The sequence below is a fragment of the Diospyros lotus genome, chromosome 8, assembly GCF_014633365.1.
Source record: "Diospyros lotus cultivar Yz01 chromosome 8, ASM1463336v1, whole genome shotgun sequence".
Classification (NCBI taxonomy): Eukaryota; Viridiplantae; Streptophyta; class Magnoliopsida; order Ericales; family Ebenaceae; genus Diospyros; species Diospyros lotus.
In genome coordinates this window covers 2,635,037-2,652,057 of record NC_068345.1, presented here as the reverse complement: position 1 = coordinate 2,652,057, position 17,021 = coordinate 2,635,037, and the positions used below count along the sequence as shown (strand labels likewise).

Here is a 17,021-nt window from a genome sequence, read left to right as displayed (position 1 = left end):
TGGCGCAACGACCCCACTTAAAATGGAAATGCCACTTCAACACGTATTTATAATATTTTGTATCATATTAATATAAATATATGATATATTAATACACTTATAATTTTAGTTGAATTTTAATAAATTTCAGCATTTAATAGTTAACTTTTATACTTACTGGACTAATCAAAAGGTAAGACGTGGTCGTCACCTTACTAAACCTATGAATCTTGTAAGTTCACCAATCAATGTCCAAATCTTTATTGGCATCAGAATTAGGTTAAATCTAAATATTCGCACACAACATAATAATGTATCACTTCCATGATATTAGGAGATCGAATACATTTATAGGATATTAAATGTATTCGATGATTGATACGCTATTATATAAAATAAAATTATTTGTAATAAAATTAGAATGGCTCTTAATTAGAAAATCTAATACAAATTAAAATCCGAAAACCCGAGACTAGATGAAGCCAAGACCAAGAGGAAAGAAAATGAACCTAGAGATTCAAATACTTTATGTTTTCATAAGTGAACAAATAATAATCGAGACACCAAATATCTGAGTTAAATAGACAAATTAATATATATACTTAAATCTCGTAATTCAAATGGTACAAGATGGTAGTATAGAGAGACAAAAGAGATTACAATCCATGAGAGAGATAGAGAAGAAGGAATAAAAGAAGAGAACTTATCGTTATCGACACCATTATTGTCAAAAAAGGAAAGAAATGGTCGAGATAAAAGATTGAAAAAGAGAGACAAGGGCATTTTAATTGTTTTAAAATTTTAATTAATAAAAATATTTAATAATTTCTCAAATATTAAGAATGTGTCGCTTATTTCGACAACTTCAACCTTGCAAATTAAATAAAATACCTTTTCAAGAAAATAAATTAGGATCGTTGTTTTAATTATTTTTTTAAGTAATGCTATTTATCTATACTGAATCTCTAGTCTAGTTGACATATTTTTATTAAAAACCTATACAAATAAGTCATTTTTAAAAACTTTTTATATTATCGGTAATCAAATTTAATAATTCTTATTAAATGGTCGATTCTTAACAAGTAAGTGTAGGGATCCTTTCTCAATATTTGCAAACATGGAAAAAAGTTTTAGGCCGAATTTTTTTCAAGATTTAGTAAAAGTGTCGAGACAAATGTTGAGAAAAAATTTGTGACTTTTTAAAGATTTTTTTCAACGTTTTACAAATATTATGAAATTCAAATATTGTTATTGCACCGAAAAACCTAAATATTCTTATTGCACAATTTGTGATGTAAAATATAAAATTGGTATTTGTCTAAACTCGAAAAGTGAAAGTGTTTGGACTTTGGAGGGAAACAAATTGAATGAGTTGGTGGTGAATAACGTACGGTATTCTTTTGTATTTTTTTACAATCAATATTAATTAACCTTAATAATATTTTAAAAATAAAAATTGAAATATAATTATTGACTACAAGGAAAGCAACTCAATAGCTCTAAGTCATGGCCGCAGAGACAGGATGAAGTCACGCGCCTCCATCGATCGACCTATTTTTATTCTTTTCAATTGATTAATAAATAGCATTTTCCGACTAAAAAAATCAATTGCTGAAATAGTGATCTTCTTCCCGGCCCTCACCTTTTAAGCCAGAGATCAGAATTTGAAAGCAGAGAGAGAGAGAGAGAGAGAGAGAGAGAGAGAGAATGGAGGGGAGTGAGAACGAAAAGAAAGAAGAAGCTCTGACGTTGCAGATCGCCATTCGTTGTGCGAAAGCCGCAATGTTGCTGTCGGCTCTCAAATGTTCCCCAAGCAGCAGCAGTCCGGTTTCAGCAAATCACAGCGAGAACGAGGTTCCTCTCTCTCTCTCTCTCTCTCTCTCTCTCTCTCTCTCATGCATACACATATAGATATACAGGAACGAGATTGAAATTCGTGCTGTAAATTTTTATGCAACTTCTTGTGGCGTTACTTCCGAATCCAATTCTGTTTGACCAGGAAAGCGAGAAGAATCTGAGGAGAAAGGCGACGGATCTGAGGATGAAACTCGTGAAGGAGAGATTGAAGAATCGAAAGATGAAGCTTTGCAGCATGACGGAGCTACTTCTGCAGATCGCGCTTTTACTCTCTCTGTGGACTCTCTGTTTCATCCTCGCCTCCTATTTCCTCTGAAACCTTTCCCGCGCTCCTCATCGATTACCATGTTAACTAATCCACATCTGACGAGCGCTTCCTCAACTAATGCTCCACCGCGCAAGACGAAAGTAACTGAATGAATTCAATGTCTAGATGTTTTCCAGTAAACTTTTTCTTTTCTCTTTCTGGTTAAGCTCTCTACCTACACTCATAAACCAGATTCCTGTCCACTGCAAAGAAATAATAGGAACAATAATTACAGTAATTAATAATATGGTTTTAGATTTCTTTTTAAATCCTCTCAATTAAAATCAATTTTAGATGAATGGCTTTCAATGATTGGCTTAGTAGCAAGAGGAGCGGATACAGTGACCTCCTATATAACTAGAGGTTAAATCTTTGAGATGAAACCACGACGTCTGCCGAAGAAGAAAATTGAGCTCAAGAGGGTGACAGCTGAGCAGGAGTCCAAGCACAGGAAGATGCTATGAGCTGTTTGAAAAGTTAGGCTGTGTCTTGTTGTACTTAGCAGTTGGAGTTTGTTGTAGAGGTAGTTGACAGTTTGGAGAGACTATTATTTCAGTTGTATAGATGGTCAACTTCGGCTCTGGCGCCAAGAGATCCCTTATATATACATTAAGCGTTCATTTTACTTGGAGCCGGCTTAATCATGAAGACATTTGGCGGCCGCCTAAGACGATGCATTTACTAAGACTGTAAAATTTTGTAATTTATATATTTTTTATTTTTTTAATAATAAATATTTTATTGAGAAAAAATTAAGACCAAAATAAAATTTAATTTTTAATCTAAATTTTACATAGATACACGTACAGACACTCAGCGCAATAATTAATTTGTCTAACAATCAATTTATAATGTTTTATTTTCTTTATTTTCTCTTCCTAATTTTTACGTTTTCTCTTCTCATTATTTTTTATTTTCTCTCTTCAATTTTTACTGTTTATTCTTGAATATCTCATGAACTTTAAAACAATAAATTTATTTTTTATTATAAATCTTTCAATTTGCAGTTCTAAAAAAATCTCTTAATTACAAACTTCCAATCAAAAGTAATAACAATTATCATGCTCTTGTTCTTCTTGTTTCCATTATTTCCTTTTTCTTGAATTTTTGATATTTTTACTTAATTAGCAAATTACCCTTGAAAATTGTATCATTATAAGGTGAGTTTATCTTCTTTACTTCTTATTCTTTTACTTTGTGTTTCGATGAAAACTGTAAGGTGAAGACTGTAATAGGTTGTTTGGCTTCTTTTGATCTTTCAAACATTATATTTTAGTTAAAAATTCATTATCGTTAAGAGATTATCTTATTTTGTAGTTAATTGAACTTTAATTTTTTTAATTTAATAAAAATGATGGAATTTTTCATATAAAAGTGTATTATGTATTTTTTATAAAAAAAATAATATTCTTGAGAAAGCCCTAATAAACTTTTTTGTCTAAGACTCCCAAAGTTGGTTGAGACTGTTATGAATTTTTACTGATTGCAAAACAATGGGAATCCTTATGCATTTTACTAAATTCTGTTCTTTCGCTCAATATTCGTATTTAATTGCATCCACATATACAATCAAGGGTGGATCAACACGTGAGCTGCCATGGGTTGAAGCCCAAGATAGCCCTCAATTAAAATTAATTTTTAATATAAAAAATAATCTTTAATAATAAATTAGTCCACAAAAAATTACAGTTCATCTCAAAATCTGTGATGTACAATTTTACATCTTAAAAAAAAAATTCAGCCTCTCCCTAAATAAATTTCTGGATCCACCCTTGAGCAATAGACAAGAGATAACCACCAATCTAACCAATAAAATCAGCAACAAGCAACAGACAAGAGGTTGTTGACCAGTTCACTACGTAAGAAATAAAAAAGAATAATGTTATCCATCTAGTGGCATATTTTTATTAAATAATAAAAATATGCAAGTGTCAATATTTATTATATATCTTTTTATTACCTAATGAAAAGATGTTACATAAATTAAAAATCTATCTCCAATCTATATGAGTAGCATCACTCAATAAAGAATCGATAGTCTTTTATATGAACTGGACGGTCAAACTAATGACCAAATGTCTTGGGCATGTCCAATGCATGTCTACAGTCAGTTTGACTTTGCTTGTCCAATGCATGTTTTGGCTGCCCTATGTGTTGTAAACCAAGTGGTATTTCAAATGGTCTATGGCCTTTTTTGTCTCACATTGGTTAGATTGAAATCTTTCTTCATCTTTTTATATATGTTGAGTCTATTTAAATTTATGAAAACTATGAGAGAGTTGCAGATGACCTAGTGTACATTTTGCAACCTTTTGCTTGCTTTTTTTTTTTTCCTTTACAAAATCTATCTTAAACTATCATTACTCGATAACGCTTTAAAATAATCTTTAACCTTGGCAAAAAATAGATCTCTGCTGATCAGTTCTTCTCTTATCTTTTCTCTTTCCCTCGTCTTATTTTCTCTTGAACCATTTGAACTAGTCTTCCCCTTGTCAATTTCCTCTCAAGATTACCATTTCTCACCTATAAAAACGGCCTCTTGTTGCACTTTGACATACAAAAAATAGTAGTCATTTCTCATGTTGTTGCTTTGCTGGGTTCATTTATGGTTTCTTGCTGCTTTTTTTCTCCCCAAAACCCGTGAGTGCACACAAGTTTTGGAATAACTTATTATATCCTAGATGATAGCCACCTTAACCTTTGCACCAAGGCCGGTGATGTTTAGTGTCACGCCTCAAGCTTCATACATTTACTATCCACCCTTGCTGAGCTTTTTCCAACACTATGTTGCTGTCATTGATCAAACTAAATCATTTTACCCTTTTTTTGAAACTAAGGTAGCTGCATAGACTGATAGACTGTGAGGATACGTTAATCATACTAATAGATTCCTTCCTAGAAACCTAATCGACCAGATTCAGCAAACTATCTCAGAAAAAATGACTAAAGCATCAGAACCGTAAAGATAGAGAATTATCTTCTAATGTAATCTCCAGCCATGCCAATTCTCATAAGTCATAACAACAGCAATTCCACCAACCACAGATGTGTTCTGTTTCAGATAGCAATAAAACCCCCGCTACTGCAACAATCATATGCTTGAATCTCACAACTCGCAGCTCTTAAAGAATACTTGCCACAGTCGAAGAATATGTCTTTATTCACGAGTTTTTCTTCATTTTCCCATTCTGCATGGTTCCGCCTACGTCAGAGTTCAACAACCTAAACTCCAAGTTCAAAAGTGCCGCCATAGTAGAGAAGAAGCATATCAACAGACGCAAAAAATTACTTGTATGTGTTGCACTATGCAAGTGACAAAAAAAGAATCTACTACAAGCCCGTGCTTAGACAGATGTCATGGCCATGTTCTATCAGCAAAGCAGAAGCACCAACAACAGAATTTTCCAGACAAGGAATAGAACAAAAGTCTGTCTCAATGGCTTGCGTGTCATTGGTTTTATCCATATATGAAAGCATTTTCCTGCAGAAATAAAAATCAAATAAATCATTCAATAAGAAACTGATTTTGATCAAAAAGCTCAGGAAATATGAAACCTTAGGTTAGATACCTACCAGAAGGGATGCAAAGTGAAAAACCAATCTTTTTCTAAAATTGTTTCCTTCAGTTGGCAAAGCTGAGGAAAAGTTTGACAAGGAGAATAAAGGGTAAACAATCTGAACAAAGTTACAGGGGAAATGCTGCGAGTTGAACTCCATAGTAAACACGTACATGACTAGTAAAACACGATAACCTACTTAATAAAGTGGCCAGTTGATGGAACTGTGAACCTGCTGGTTCAATCAGATTATAATTTCTTCTTCTTTTTTTCAATTTTTTAGATCTAATTTAGAATTTTTCTATTTATTCAATTCATTATTTTAAGATCCAGCTTGACTTTGATTCGATTGCTGACCCTTGATCCTTTCCAATTCTCAGTTCAATACCCTGATTCATATTTTAGAAGACATTTTTAGTTTTGGAAAACATTTTTTTTTTTTAGTTTTTTACTCCAATTTTATAACTAAATATGCTTTAACATTTTATGTTTCAAAAAGTGATATAGTATTCATTTTTAGAAAATTTAGAAATCATATTTTTTTGTTTTCCAATTCATAGTAGAAAGTTGAAAAATTGGAAAATTGAATTTTTTGTTTTCTAATTGGAAATTTAATCATTCAATAGAAAATTAGAGTTGAAAAATTAGCAAATATTTTCTACAACTAAACAGGCCCCTAAGTTCCTGCCGAACCTATTTATAATTCCTGAGAGAGATAGTAAGCAGTGACGAAACAAGGAGAAATGAAAATGCGGTAGAATGAGAGTGAATATTCAACCTGTAAACACCTGAAAGTCTCGTTCACATGATGGGTTCCTGCCCAACATATTAGTTAGCTGACTGGGGCTTATAGGTTCAACGCTTAACCATATCAATCTAAGTGTTAGTGTCGATAATCCAATTTCAATTCATTTGTATCACAAGAATAGACTCTTCCATGCAATGATAGGACATTGGAGACTGAAAAAAAAAATGCATTCACTTGGATGCAACAACTTTCAGAAAGATTAACTATTAGTGTCAGGAGAAACAGCATGAATAAATCTGCTTTGATCCAAAAATAAAAGGATGAGGAATAAGATGGATTTTGCTACCTCTAATCAAATGCATAAGGATCATCTGCATATGGATTCAGAGATCCTTCTGTGAACAGATCACCTATGTTGGAAGGATGTGAATTCCCTCCTTTCGTTCCCTGTCAATTGAAACATATCTAACGTTGAGTATGCTAAACATATAATTAATACAGTTCGAGGATTCTGGGTGGTACTGAAAACAATGAAGAGTGCAGCCTAAATGCCTACTAACAATCACTAACATTTGGATAGGAAAATTTTCACTAAAACTAGCTATGGCTGTACCCACCATTCCCAGACAATAGATGTAAAGGCTACAACTGTGCAAGACCAACCTTCTAAAGCAACAAGGAATCAAAAGTTCTACCACCAACGTACCAAAAATGACTTCTATGCTGTGCCCTTATAAATGTCAAATTAAAGAACAAATGGAACTGTTGGAAATTTGCAGTAGAACAGGAGAGCAATATTTCCACTTGCTTAGCTTGGCCACTCGAATAGCTTACATTCTATGCAATCACTTTTACTGGAGTTTAAATACTGTTAAAAGTTACCTTGCGTGACACTCTGGGGTTATTGATTCTTGGTGTTCCTCTCTTATGTTTTCTTGGGTCCTACCACAGGATTAGATAATTATAAATAAAATAGGAAAGCAGCTTGCCATGCTGTGAGCCATAGCATCTTTTATATAAGCACACATGAAAAAAACTGCCTTTAAAATTAGAATGTACATACCCCAAACATAACTGTACTTTTTGTTTTTCTTCGCTTTGTTATTGTCCTGCCATTAGATGTTTCAACTTCATACTCATGGTGTGTTACCTGCCAAGCCATTGAGAAGTAAGAAAGATGGTGGAGATAAAATGGAGTCTTAAATCAGTTAACAGAGGAAAGAGATGGAGAAATCCAGAGAGATGGGAAAAGAAGACAGTCTAGTACAAGTGCATGCACAAGTAAAAATGAATGAACTCAGCCTTCAATCAGGATCGCACGTTATGAGTCTAAGATGAATCGTCTATTTTGGTCATTGCAAACAGAAAAATACAAGTCTAACTCTTTATAGAATTAAAAACCTGTTGCCTACTCAAAATCCATCCTACATGGTTCCACTTGAAACATCTTTGTACTCAAACCAAATCTACAAGCACAGGGCATATACTAAAATATGTGCAAGCAATATGTATATTTGCTAAGTAATGCAAGATGAAGTTTAACTGACCTTCCTACTATGCTTAGGAATACTCATCATGCTTCCAGTGTTCACCTTTTCCACTTTCTTCAACAAATTTGACACTGGTTCCTGTGTTGCTCGTACATAAGGAGAACTCTGCAGTTGACAGAGACCATGTGTTGAGATCAGAATTATTATATGCTTTGTGAGGACCCAAGTGAATGAAGGCAACTTATTGAGCAGTTGTAACTTTCTTTACCACCTCAACATCATTCTTCTCTCTAACAACAGCAAGCTGACTTCTTCTGCCACTATCAGAATTTCTAGTCTTGGTTGATAAAGCAGAATTATTCTGATAAAGAAAATCAAATCACGTTTCTCAAAAGAGCTGGGATGGAAGAAATGCAACATCTTTACTGCACATCAAATCTAACATAGCATACTTTTTTGTTTAACGATTTCATGTCAGTCTTCTTTCATATGGGTTGGGATACCTTGACAGAATCTCAACCATTCACAAAGTAATATTGTCACATTAATGCAAAAATGGACTTTTCAGAAAACTGCTAGAAATGCAACATCTTTCAATATAATTCAGAAGACCCTGGAGGCTAAGAATGACCGGTAAGCTACTGTTATTAAGCCGTATTATATACATTGTTGCATCATATCTATATGTCTTCTTCTATTCAGCATTCCAAATGTTTGCATTGTACATTGAATACAAATACAATCAGAAAATACATGAGAATAAACATATTCCCTCTGATTACCGTAGATTTTATAGTTAATTTAAAGGTGCGGCATGCTCCTATATACTAAAGGCTCATACCAGTACTAAGGACTCCCACTTTACAGAAGAGTTGGGATGGAAGAGCACTTGACATCAGACAACTTTTTCATTCATTTCGTTTTAAGGATAACGGGTAAAATCCAGGCATTCATCCCCACTAAACTTATTGGCAATGTACTCTTATGTATAAGTATTATTTTTATAATTCATTTACTCCAACCTTATCTGTAAATATATGTAAAATTACAAGCAATCTTGTATATTTCGTGACAACTTCCTTCACCTTTTACATTGAAGAAATTGAGATTAGATTTTTTTTCTTTTTGGGGTGAGTTTTGATTAGTTTTATAGGAACTTTTTTTTTTTTCTTTTGACTTAGGTTCAAGAAGATGGTTTTATTTAGAAGAGTTTTTATTGGGTGAGTTTTGATTTAGATTTTATTAATTTATTGTATCTACTATTATTTGATAGAAATGTCAAGATGAAAGAATATAAACTACTAACTATTTCATACATTGGGTAATTATTAGTTCACTCATTTGTAGTTCCCAATAGTTTTTATATTTTTCTCAACAATAAAGCAAACTTTATGATTATAATACATTGTGCATAAAGTTGTTAAGACTCCAACTTTATTGGTTTTTTTATGTTATATTTAAATTTTCAAATAATTTTATGCATGTTTTCCTCCCACTGATAACAAATTTTGAACCAACCCAAGTATGGTGCCTATGAACTAGCTGTCATAGATGTGCAAGAACTGATAACTTTGGCACATCCTATGGATTATCACCATAAAAATGCCTTTTAAATAGAGTAAAAGATAAAATTTACACCAAACTAAAAGAGAAATGTTCCTATGAAGTTAATATTCATGCCACCAAGAAAGATTAATTGTTTTGGGAATGTCAGTTCCCATGTTTTTCACTGCCTGGTGCAGCCAATCATTCCTAAGGACAAGAGGGGAAACAATCTTGTTCTATGGACAAAAGAACATTTAACTCCGAGAATGATTAGCACACAAAGTTCACATATAAACCCTGGTTCGAGCTCTATTATACTATTTAGCACTTCAAGGAGGAGCATATCTAGTTAGTTTTTGGAGCCAAAAACCAGAGTTCCTCATAAATTTGTTAACAGATATTCAGAAAATTTTTCCTTGGTTAGAGTGGCTTTTTACAACTACGTGGGGTAGACTCCTAGCCTACTTGATAATTACACGTCTTGTTTATGTTGCATAAACAAATCAACCATTAGGGCTCTTCTGGACTTCCCAGGCTACCTGTTTACTTGACCAAAAACTAGCGATGCTACCGTCTTAATATAATTGAAAACCATATTGGAAAGGTAAAATACCAGAAGGTTACTCAAGGTTTTTCAATCAATTGTTAACTCTGTGAAGACTAACCTATTTCTTTCTTGACCCTTACTTGATTAAGTTTGGACAAAACTGCTGAAACTTAATTATATGGGATGGGCACCATAAAGCATGTGCCAACAAGGATCAAAATGGCTGATACAATTTGTATGGATCCATGTTGATTATTGTTCTGCAGTCATCAATTGAATGGAACTATGTTGATTGCCACTAACAGTTGCTTGAAATCAGAGTAATTAAGTTAACAGACCTCTTTTTATGTTACATGGTTTAAGAAACAGTTTAAAATAATGAAAACATCTGTGAGTGATTAGCCTTTTCCATATTCTCATAAATGGACAAATATACCAGATGGCTAAGAAAATCTAGACATATAGTTATAATGAATTGCAAAGAATGGAACTATAACACTATATACAGGAATTCATACACACAGAGAAGAGACAAGGAGCAATGTGTCTAACCTTTTTCGAATTTACTTCTTGGTCCTCTTGTGGGTTGTCACTCATTACTCTCCACTGCAATTGCAGCAATGCCCTTTGCTTGTCTTCCTGTTGTATGTTAGATGAAATTAGAAAAGGCACGGATCACCTTATCAGTACCATCAGTAAAAAGAACTATACTTTGGATTTCTGGATTTCCAACTCTTCTTGAAGTTTCCTGCACTCATCTTCATGCTGATACCTCATTGCCTTTAACTGAACCTCATGTTCATTCCTGAGTTGCGTTATTTTCTAAACAAATTCATGAGAATTTAGCATTGGAACAATCTACAGTGTCAAATTTGAAGTTCATGCCTCTTTACTAGCCAAAAAAAAAGCACACCTCTCTCAACTCATTTTCAGATTGAAGTTGAACACGTTTTATCTCTTCAATGTGGTTGGATTTAAGGTTTAATTCCTTCATATCATGCTCCTGCTGTATGCGAGTAACCTACCAAATGGATTATATTACATACATCAACCAGCTACCATGTATACTCAACGGCAAGTTCTCATTTACATTAGCATGGTAAAAAGTCTGCAAAATGGCATCAGGGTCCTCTCCATAACATACACGGAAAGGCATCTCTTTTCCTATGATCAATGACAAGACAAGGCCTGATCATTGATATAAAAAATCGATTATGATTTTCATAGAACATTCATTGTAACAGGATAATGTCATAATTAATTCACAGAACATCTTTAAGGTACACATGTTGCCATTTCCAGAGTGAGTTATTTAGTTGATAGGGAATAAAATGAAAGCAAGGATCATGATCTATCTGTTCTACAGAAATTATGAATTTACTAAGTTATGTGTTGGAATACCAACGAATTCACTGAACTTCTATTGAAACTACTCAATTCCGATCGGAATTTACACAACTCAAAGAAGGAAAAGAAACAACCAGGGCGTTCGAGAGGCCCCAACTCTCTAGAATTCTCTTACAAAATTCAGCACACCTCTCTCTCTCTCTCTCTCTCTCTCTCTCTCTCTTTCTCTTATTTATATCATGTCCTACTCAGCATAACTGCCTCTGGCCGCACATGCTGGTTTGTTACACACAAACCAGCGATTTCCCCTACTACCCTCCGCACCTGCTTGCTGTTACACGAGCCCCACGCATTTTACCCCCCTGCCCCTTGGGCCACCTCTGGTAGGTCCAATGGACCGGGGGCCTATCATTATGCATAAGAAATTTATGAGAAAGGAGGCTCTAACCGTTTCATCTACATCAAGGTTTGAGGCAGTTAACAACTGGAAATAGATAGTCCTTTTCCAGCAAGAATAACTTTTAAAACATTGCAAGAAAGTTGACAATTATTAAGAATCTGTAAGACTCAAGTTTTGATATGAAATAATAAAAAGAAAAAGTGGTCAAACCGATACAATGACCACCAGCAGGGGTAAGGCTGCATGCATCTGACCTCCAGAGATGCCACAGTAGCAAGAATTTTGTCCAAGCAACTACTGAAAATAATAAACAACCATTTAAAGTCTGCTAATATCAAGTTCTGGGCGCACACCAAAACAGCTTGCTCCTCCTGTAAGCGCATCAGATACTGCCGTGATTCTTCCTTGCATTCTGAAAGCTTTTGGTCATATTTTCTTTCAATTTCTTGAACAGCATTATCAGCCTGAAGATTAAGCACGTGAGCAACTTGATTCATAAGCAACAACAACATTGCTACCGAGATAATGATGATCAAACCTTTTCTTTCTCAATATTAATGCTCTCCATCTTCTCAACCTCGAACTTTCTCCTGATATCATTAATTGCCTGATGGAAATACCTCTAGTTAATCAAAAGATATTGACTGATCTTTTTTAAACAGTCACGGACAACAACCAGTGAAGGATGGCACCTGATCATTTTTCTGAGACAATTCTTTCAAATGCCTCGACAATTCTAATTGTTTACTTTCAACCATCAGATCATATTGTTTCCTTGCTTCTGCAAGTTTTCCTTCAGTATCAGCCAGCAATGCATCTGCCTGTGACCATGTATTGCATTCATTACATTTGTGCAAGAGCTAAGAACTAGTTCTATCATTCAATAATTCTAATTATCTATAAAACCTCTGCCTTATGATCTTGCAGCTGCATCTCTCTGTACTTATATTGGAGAATAAGCTGTTCTTTCTCCTCTACGATTGTTTGAAGCCGGCTAACTTGCTTGTCCAGTAAATCTACATTATTCTTATACTTCTCAATCTCCCGTTGCAAAATATCCACTTCTTCTGCTTTGTTCTGTATCTCTTCCTGCAGTTTTTCTTTAGAATCTTTGCTCTCAGACTCCAATGCTGAAATTTTTGAAAGCAAATCTTGCTGCAAAGTTCATAAGAAGAAATAAAATTGTTAAAGAATATCAACATAGCATAAAAACAGCACAATTTAGACATGAATCTATTTACCATTCTATTCTCAGACAATCTTAAACTTTCTGATAAAGTGTTTATTTTCTCCTCTAACTTAGTAACCAACAATTCCACTACGGATTTCTTTGAAAGAAGACTTTCTGCGTCAGATTCCAATCTCCGTATTCTCTCTTCTGATAAGCGGCCTTCCTCTGCATGCTGTACCATTACAGTTTCTTGAACTCTCAAAAGTTCAGAAATCTTATTGTTCAACTCCTGATTTACCAACTGTAGAGCATCTTTTTCTGATGTAATGTGCAATAACTGACTGTGGAATTGATCATATTTTTTCCTAGCACACCCAGAAGCAAGGTGCTTCTCTTCCTGAACCAACTTAAAATAAGAATCATACAAAGATATTAGCTGAACAGCACTGTCAGAAAATGTCAAACTTTGTTTATCCAGTTCATTGAATTTTGTAGCCATCAGGTTCGCAAAACCTCCAAGGTTCTTCATCTCTTGGAGAGCCTCTTCTAATTTTGCAGCAAAGTGTTCATTTCTAGATAGAAGATCACTCTTTTCTTTCTCCAAGGTCTCCTCTGAGATTCTCAAGTGTTTTAGGTCATCTTCCTTTGATCTCAAATCAAAAAGCAACTCTGCCCCCTTTGAGTTTAAGCTCTCAATATCCAACCTATTAGCTGCTACTGTTGCCTCCAAATTCTTGATTGTATCATCTGTGCACAAAAAAGATGCATGTCATCGGATCAGAATCTGGTTCCCAGTAATCATGTGATAGATTTACAATTCCTGGGCCCTAAGCTACATGCTGTTGAACAAGTCTGATCAAAGAGTCACTGAATGTGCATCTTTTCCAATTGGACAGAAACTCATATAAATAAATAAAACTCAAAAGGCTCTATTCAAATATGTATAAACTTCTGGAAGAAAAAGTGCTTCAATATGTATGTGTATGTATACATATCCATGTAAGCATAACCACGCCTGGAAGGCAAAATTTATAAAGCAAAGGGTCAACTGTGCATAAGGCATGCAGCAACCAATCTATATCCTAAAAAATGAATAGGCACTAACACTCCCCTTAGCTATACCCTGGGGGGAGGGGGAGAAGATGGTGGAAACAGGGGTACACTTATATTACATGTTGAAAAGTAGAAGGAAGATATATATATATGTGAAAAAAAAAGTGTAATATAAAACATAACCAGAATGAAACAATCCATAATCACGGGTGTTCAAGTCCATGCATGACCCAACAGCCACGCTAAAAGGGAAGACTTTTCACACATCTCAAGAGTGGGAATGCCATAATATTTCCATGTTGTGATGACTATTCCAAGAAGGGTCAAATTCAAATACAGTACTCCAATATTTTTATGAGGTCTGAACAAGAGATGGAATAATAGCATACTTAAAAAATAGAGAATGTTGAGACTTAGTACACCTATAAACCTGTTTCCCTGTCTGTGAAATGGAAAATTGGGTGGTAACTATTAGTTAACCCCATAAGTGGAGGCATTCAGATTATTCCTATGTATCGGCATTTTCATAGAGATTATCTATGATGCAAGCTTTAAAATGTCAGTGTCTCACTATTTTAATCAGTTGAGCAATAAACCAAGTAATTTCAGTCCAAATGAAGGTCTTTACATTCACTTGGACCAAAGATTTTCAGATCTGAACTTCCATTTGAACAAGCCATCAGAGTGGCCAGTCCAGAATAGGCAATCAAGAGAAGCAATCTATCACAAAATAAATCATTAATTGATGAGTGGCCTCTATAACATATGGCTATGGAGATGCTTACCTTTTTCCTTCATGAGATTAGCTGCCTTTCCCTGTTCGTCTCTGAAATATTTCTCCTTCTCATCCTTTTCAATGCTGATTTCTTTCAACTCTTTTTCACCTATATTCAATATTCAAACAGGTAGACATTTTTTTGGTACATCAAACAGATAAAATTAAATGACATTTTATCTAACAAAAAGAAAAAAGTATAGCAAATTGAAATCTCTGATTCTTTACTGAAAAAAATATGGCCAGTCTCTGTTTTAGTAGCAGAGACTGTTCTCATTGCTGGGAATGATCTCAAAATCTATTCTAAAGAGTCAAGGACAACTAACGGTTTCTAGCTGTTTCCTCTGAAGACTCTAATCTCAGAGACAACGTCTTTATCTCATCATGAAAATTGTCGAGGGCTGCAGCATTGGAAGAGAGATTATCTTCAAAAAATTCCTTATCTTTCTCGGCTGCAGAAGCATATATAGAGCGTATGAGCTATGAGAACAAAAATTCAGAAAAGTCTATTATCAGAGAGTTTAGGAAACTAAAGAATGTCTACCATCTTGAACCTGACTGGCAAGGCACTGTAAGGTTTCAGTTAATTGATCACATAAAGTCTTTGTTGAAGTGAATTTAGATTCCAGTCCTTTCCAAAGCTTCTCGTCTTCTTTCTGCTTCACTTTGAGTTTCGCATTCTCATTAAAGGCATTCTGCAATTTCTCCTCCAAGACATGAATATGCTCGGTTAATTTCTTCAACTTAGAATGCTGCACGCGTCAAAAAATTTTATCAAGAGTATTATTTCATCGGAAGTAAGCAATACATTCCAAACATCTTGATGAAAAGCTTGATATTGTATCCATTGTACAGCTGTAAAGCAGGTGTGCATACACACATTCGTACACATATCTTAAAATGTATATTGATTGAGCGAGGCGAACCATGCAAAGAGAGAAATAAAGGCAAATGAAAAGAAGCTGCATTAATCATACCGCAAATTCGAGATCGGTTTTTGCAGAAGCTTGTTCTTTAATTAGTTTCTCTGAAAATTAACAGATGAATCACACGGTCGTGAAAAACATGAAACTATTTTTCATTTTTCAAAGAAGTAATATTGTTTACAAACCTGCAGTAATCTTCAAATTAGCAAAACTTCCATATGCGATTGATTCTGACGGCCGCGAGGAAATCGAGTAGGTTTTGGTCGCTCCTGCAGCACATCCTGACAAGGATTTTAAATGATCCAAGCTCTTCATGCTTGACAATCCCGTCAGCTTATTCATTTTAGAAATCGAACAAAAATGTAGCCAAACAAACAACTACAAATTCTCGTTCTAGCTCTCGTTGTAGAGCTTATTCTTCAAATGAAAGTCGGTTTTCTAAGATCGCAATCTCATTTGAAAAGTTGAAACTACTCGAAAACGAAACCCTAGAAATTTGCTATCGACAGGCCTCTTCTGCAGAGCTCTGAGAGTGCTGAGCTGACGGTTGAAATGAATGGGGCGCCAAATACAGCTGTATTTATATGTCAAACTGGTCGAAGTTCAATCGTTAAAATTCAAATAAATTTGATTTATTTTTGTTCGAACTGTTCGGTGAAGTATTTGTTACTTTTGCACGTTTTTTGACTTTGCTAGAAAACTTATTTTTATATTTCAATTTTGGGTAAAATTAAATATTTTCTATTATTCTATTTTATTATTTAAAAAATATATAATTTAGTATTCAACCCTTCACTTTCTCTAATTTTATATCTTGATCTGAGATATATAATTTATAAATTATTATTCAAAAATTAAAAATAATAATTTAATATTAAGTCATATAAATTATATACAAACAAAAATAGAAAATAAATACGAAATAAAAATAAAAAAAAATATTATTTAAAAAAAATAGAAAATTGAAACATAATTTTCCCTCCCTAACATTTTCATGGATAAAAACTCATTTCTGATATTTTTTTAATATTATAAAATTATCTCAAAATATTTTTAAAATTATAAAAATAGTTTAAAATATTTTTTATTGTATTTCTTGGTATTTCAGTATAAAAAATCTTTTGAAAAAGTCAAAATTGCACACACAAGATGTTTGCGTGCATCATAATATGTAGGTCATTACAAAAAAGAAAGAAAAAAAAGAAAAAAGAAATGGTGGCAGAAATCGAAATAAAGAAAGCTTAGAGGGACGCGGGAGAATACAACAAACTACGGGGATGTCGATGCAAAAACTGGGAAGAAAAACTCCCCCGGAAAAG

The 17,021-nt window shown here is 33.9% G+C and overlaps 1 protein-coding gene across 6 annotated transcripts; it reads right to left on the bottom strand.

The window, feature by feature from the left end:
- Positions 1-4,992: 4,992 nt before the first annotated feature.
- LOC127807235 (synaptonemal complex protein 1-like) lies at positions 4,993-16,303 on the bottom strand. Of its 6 annotated transcripts, none has more exons than XR_008024623.1 (20): positions 15,888-16,301; positions 15,754-15,803; positions 15,321-15,528; positions 15,103-15,228; positions 14,787-14,885; positions 13,019-13,695; positions 12,684-12,932; positions 12,470-12,598; positions 12,316-12,384; positions 12,131-12,241; positions 10,944-11,051; positions 10,742-10,852; positions 10,583-10,669; positions 8,207-8,299; positions 7,996-8,103; positions 7,512-7,598; positions 7,331-7,390; positions 6,479-6,895; positions 5,717-5,778; positions 4,998-5,624 (listed from the first exon to the last, which is right to left on the bottom strand). XR_008024623.1 is itself a non-coding variant. In XM_052344917.1 (19 exons), the coding sequence occupies exons 1-18, from the start codon at positions 16,042-16,044 to the stop codon at positions 6,797-6,799; spliced, it is 2,628 nt and encodes an 875-aa protein (XP_052200877.1). In that variant the 5' UTR covers positions 16,045-16,301; the 3' UTR covers positions 5,001-5,624; positions 6,795-6,796. The 6 variants fall into 6 exon arrangements, 4 of the variants coding, with proteins under 4 accessions (XP_052200879.1, XP_052200876.1, XP_052200878.1 ...); XR_008024622.1 differs by having other exon boundaries at positions 5,000-5,624; positions 6,795-6,895; XM_052344917.1 differs by lacking the exon at positions 5,717-5,778 and having other exon boundaries at positions 5,001-5,624; positions 6,795-6,895.
- Positions 16,304-17,021: the final 718 nt, after the last annotated feature.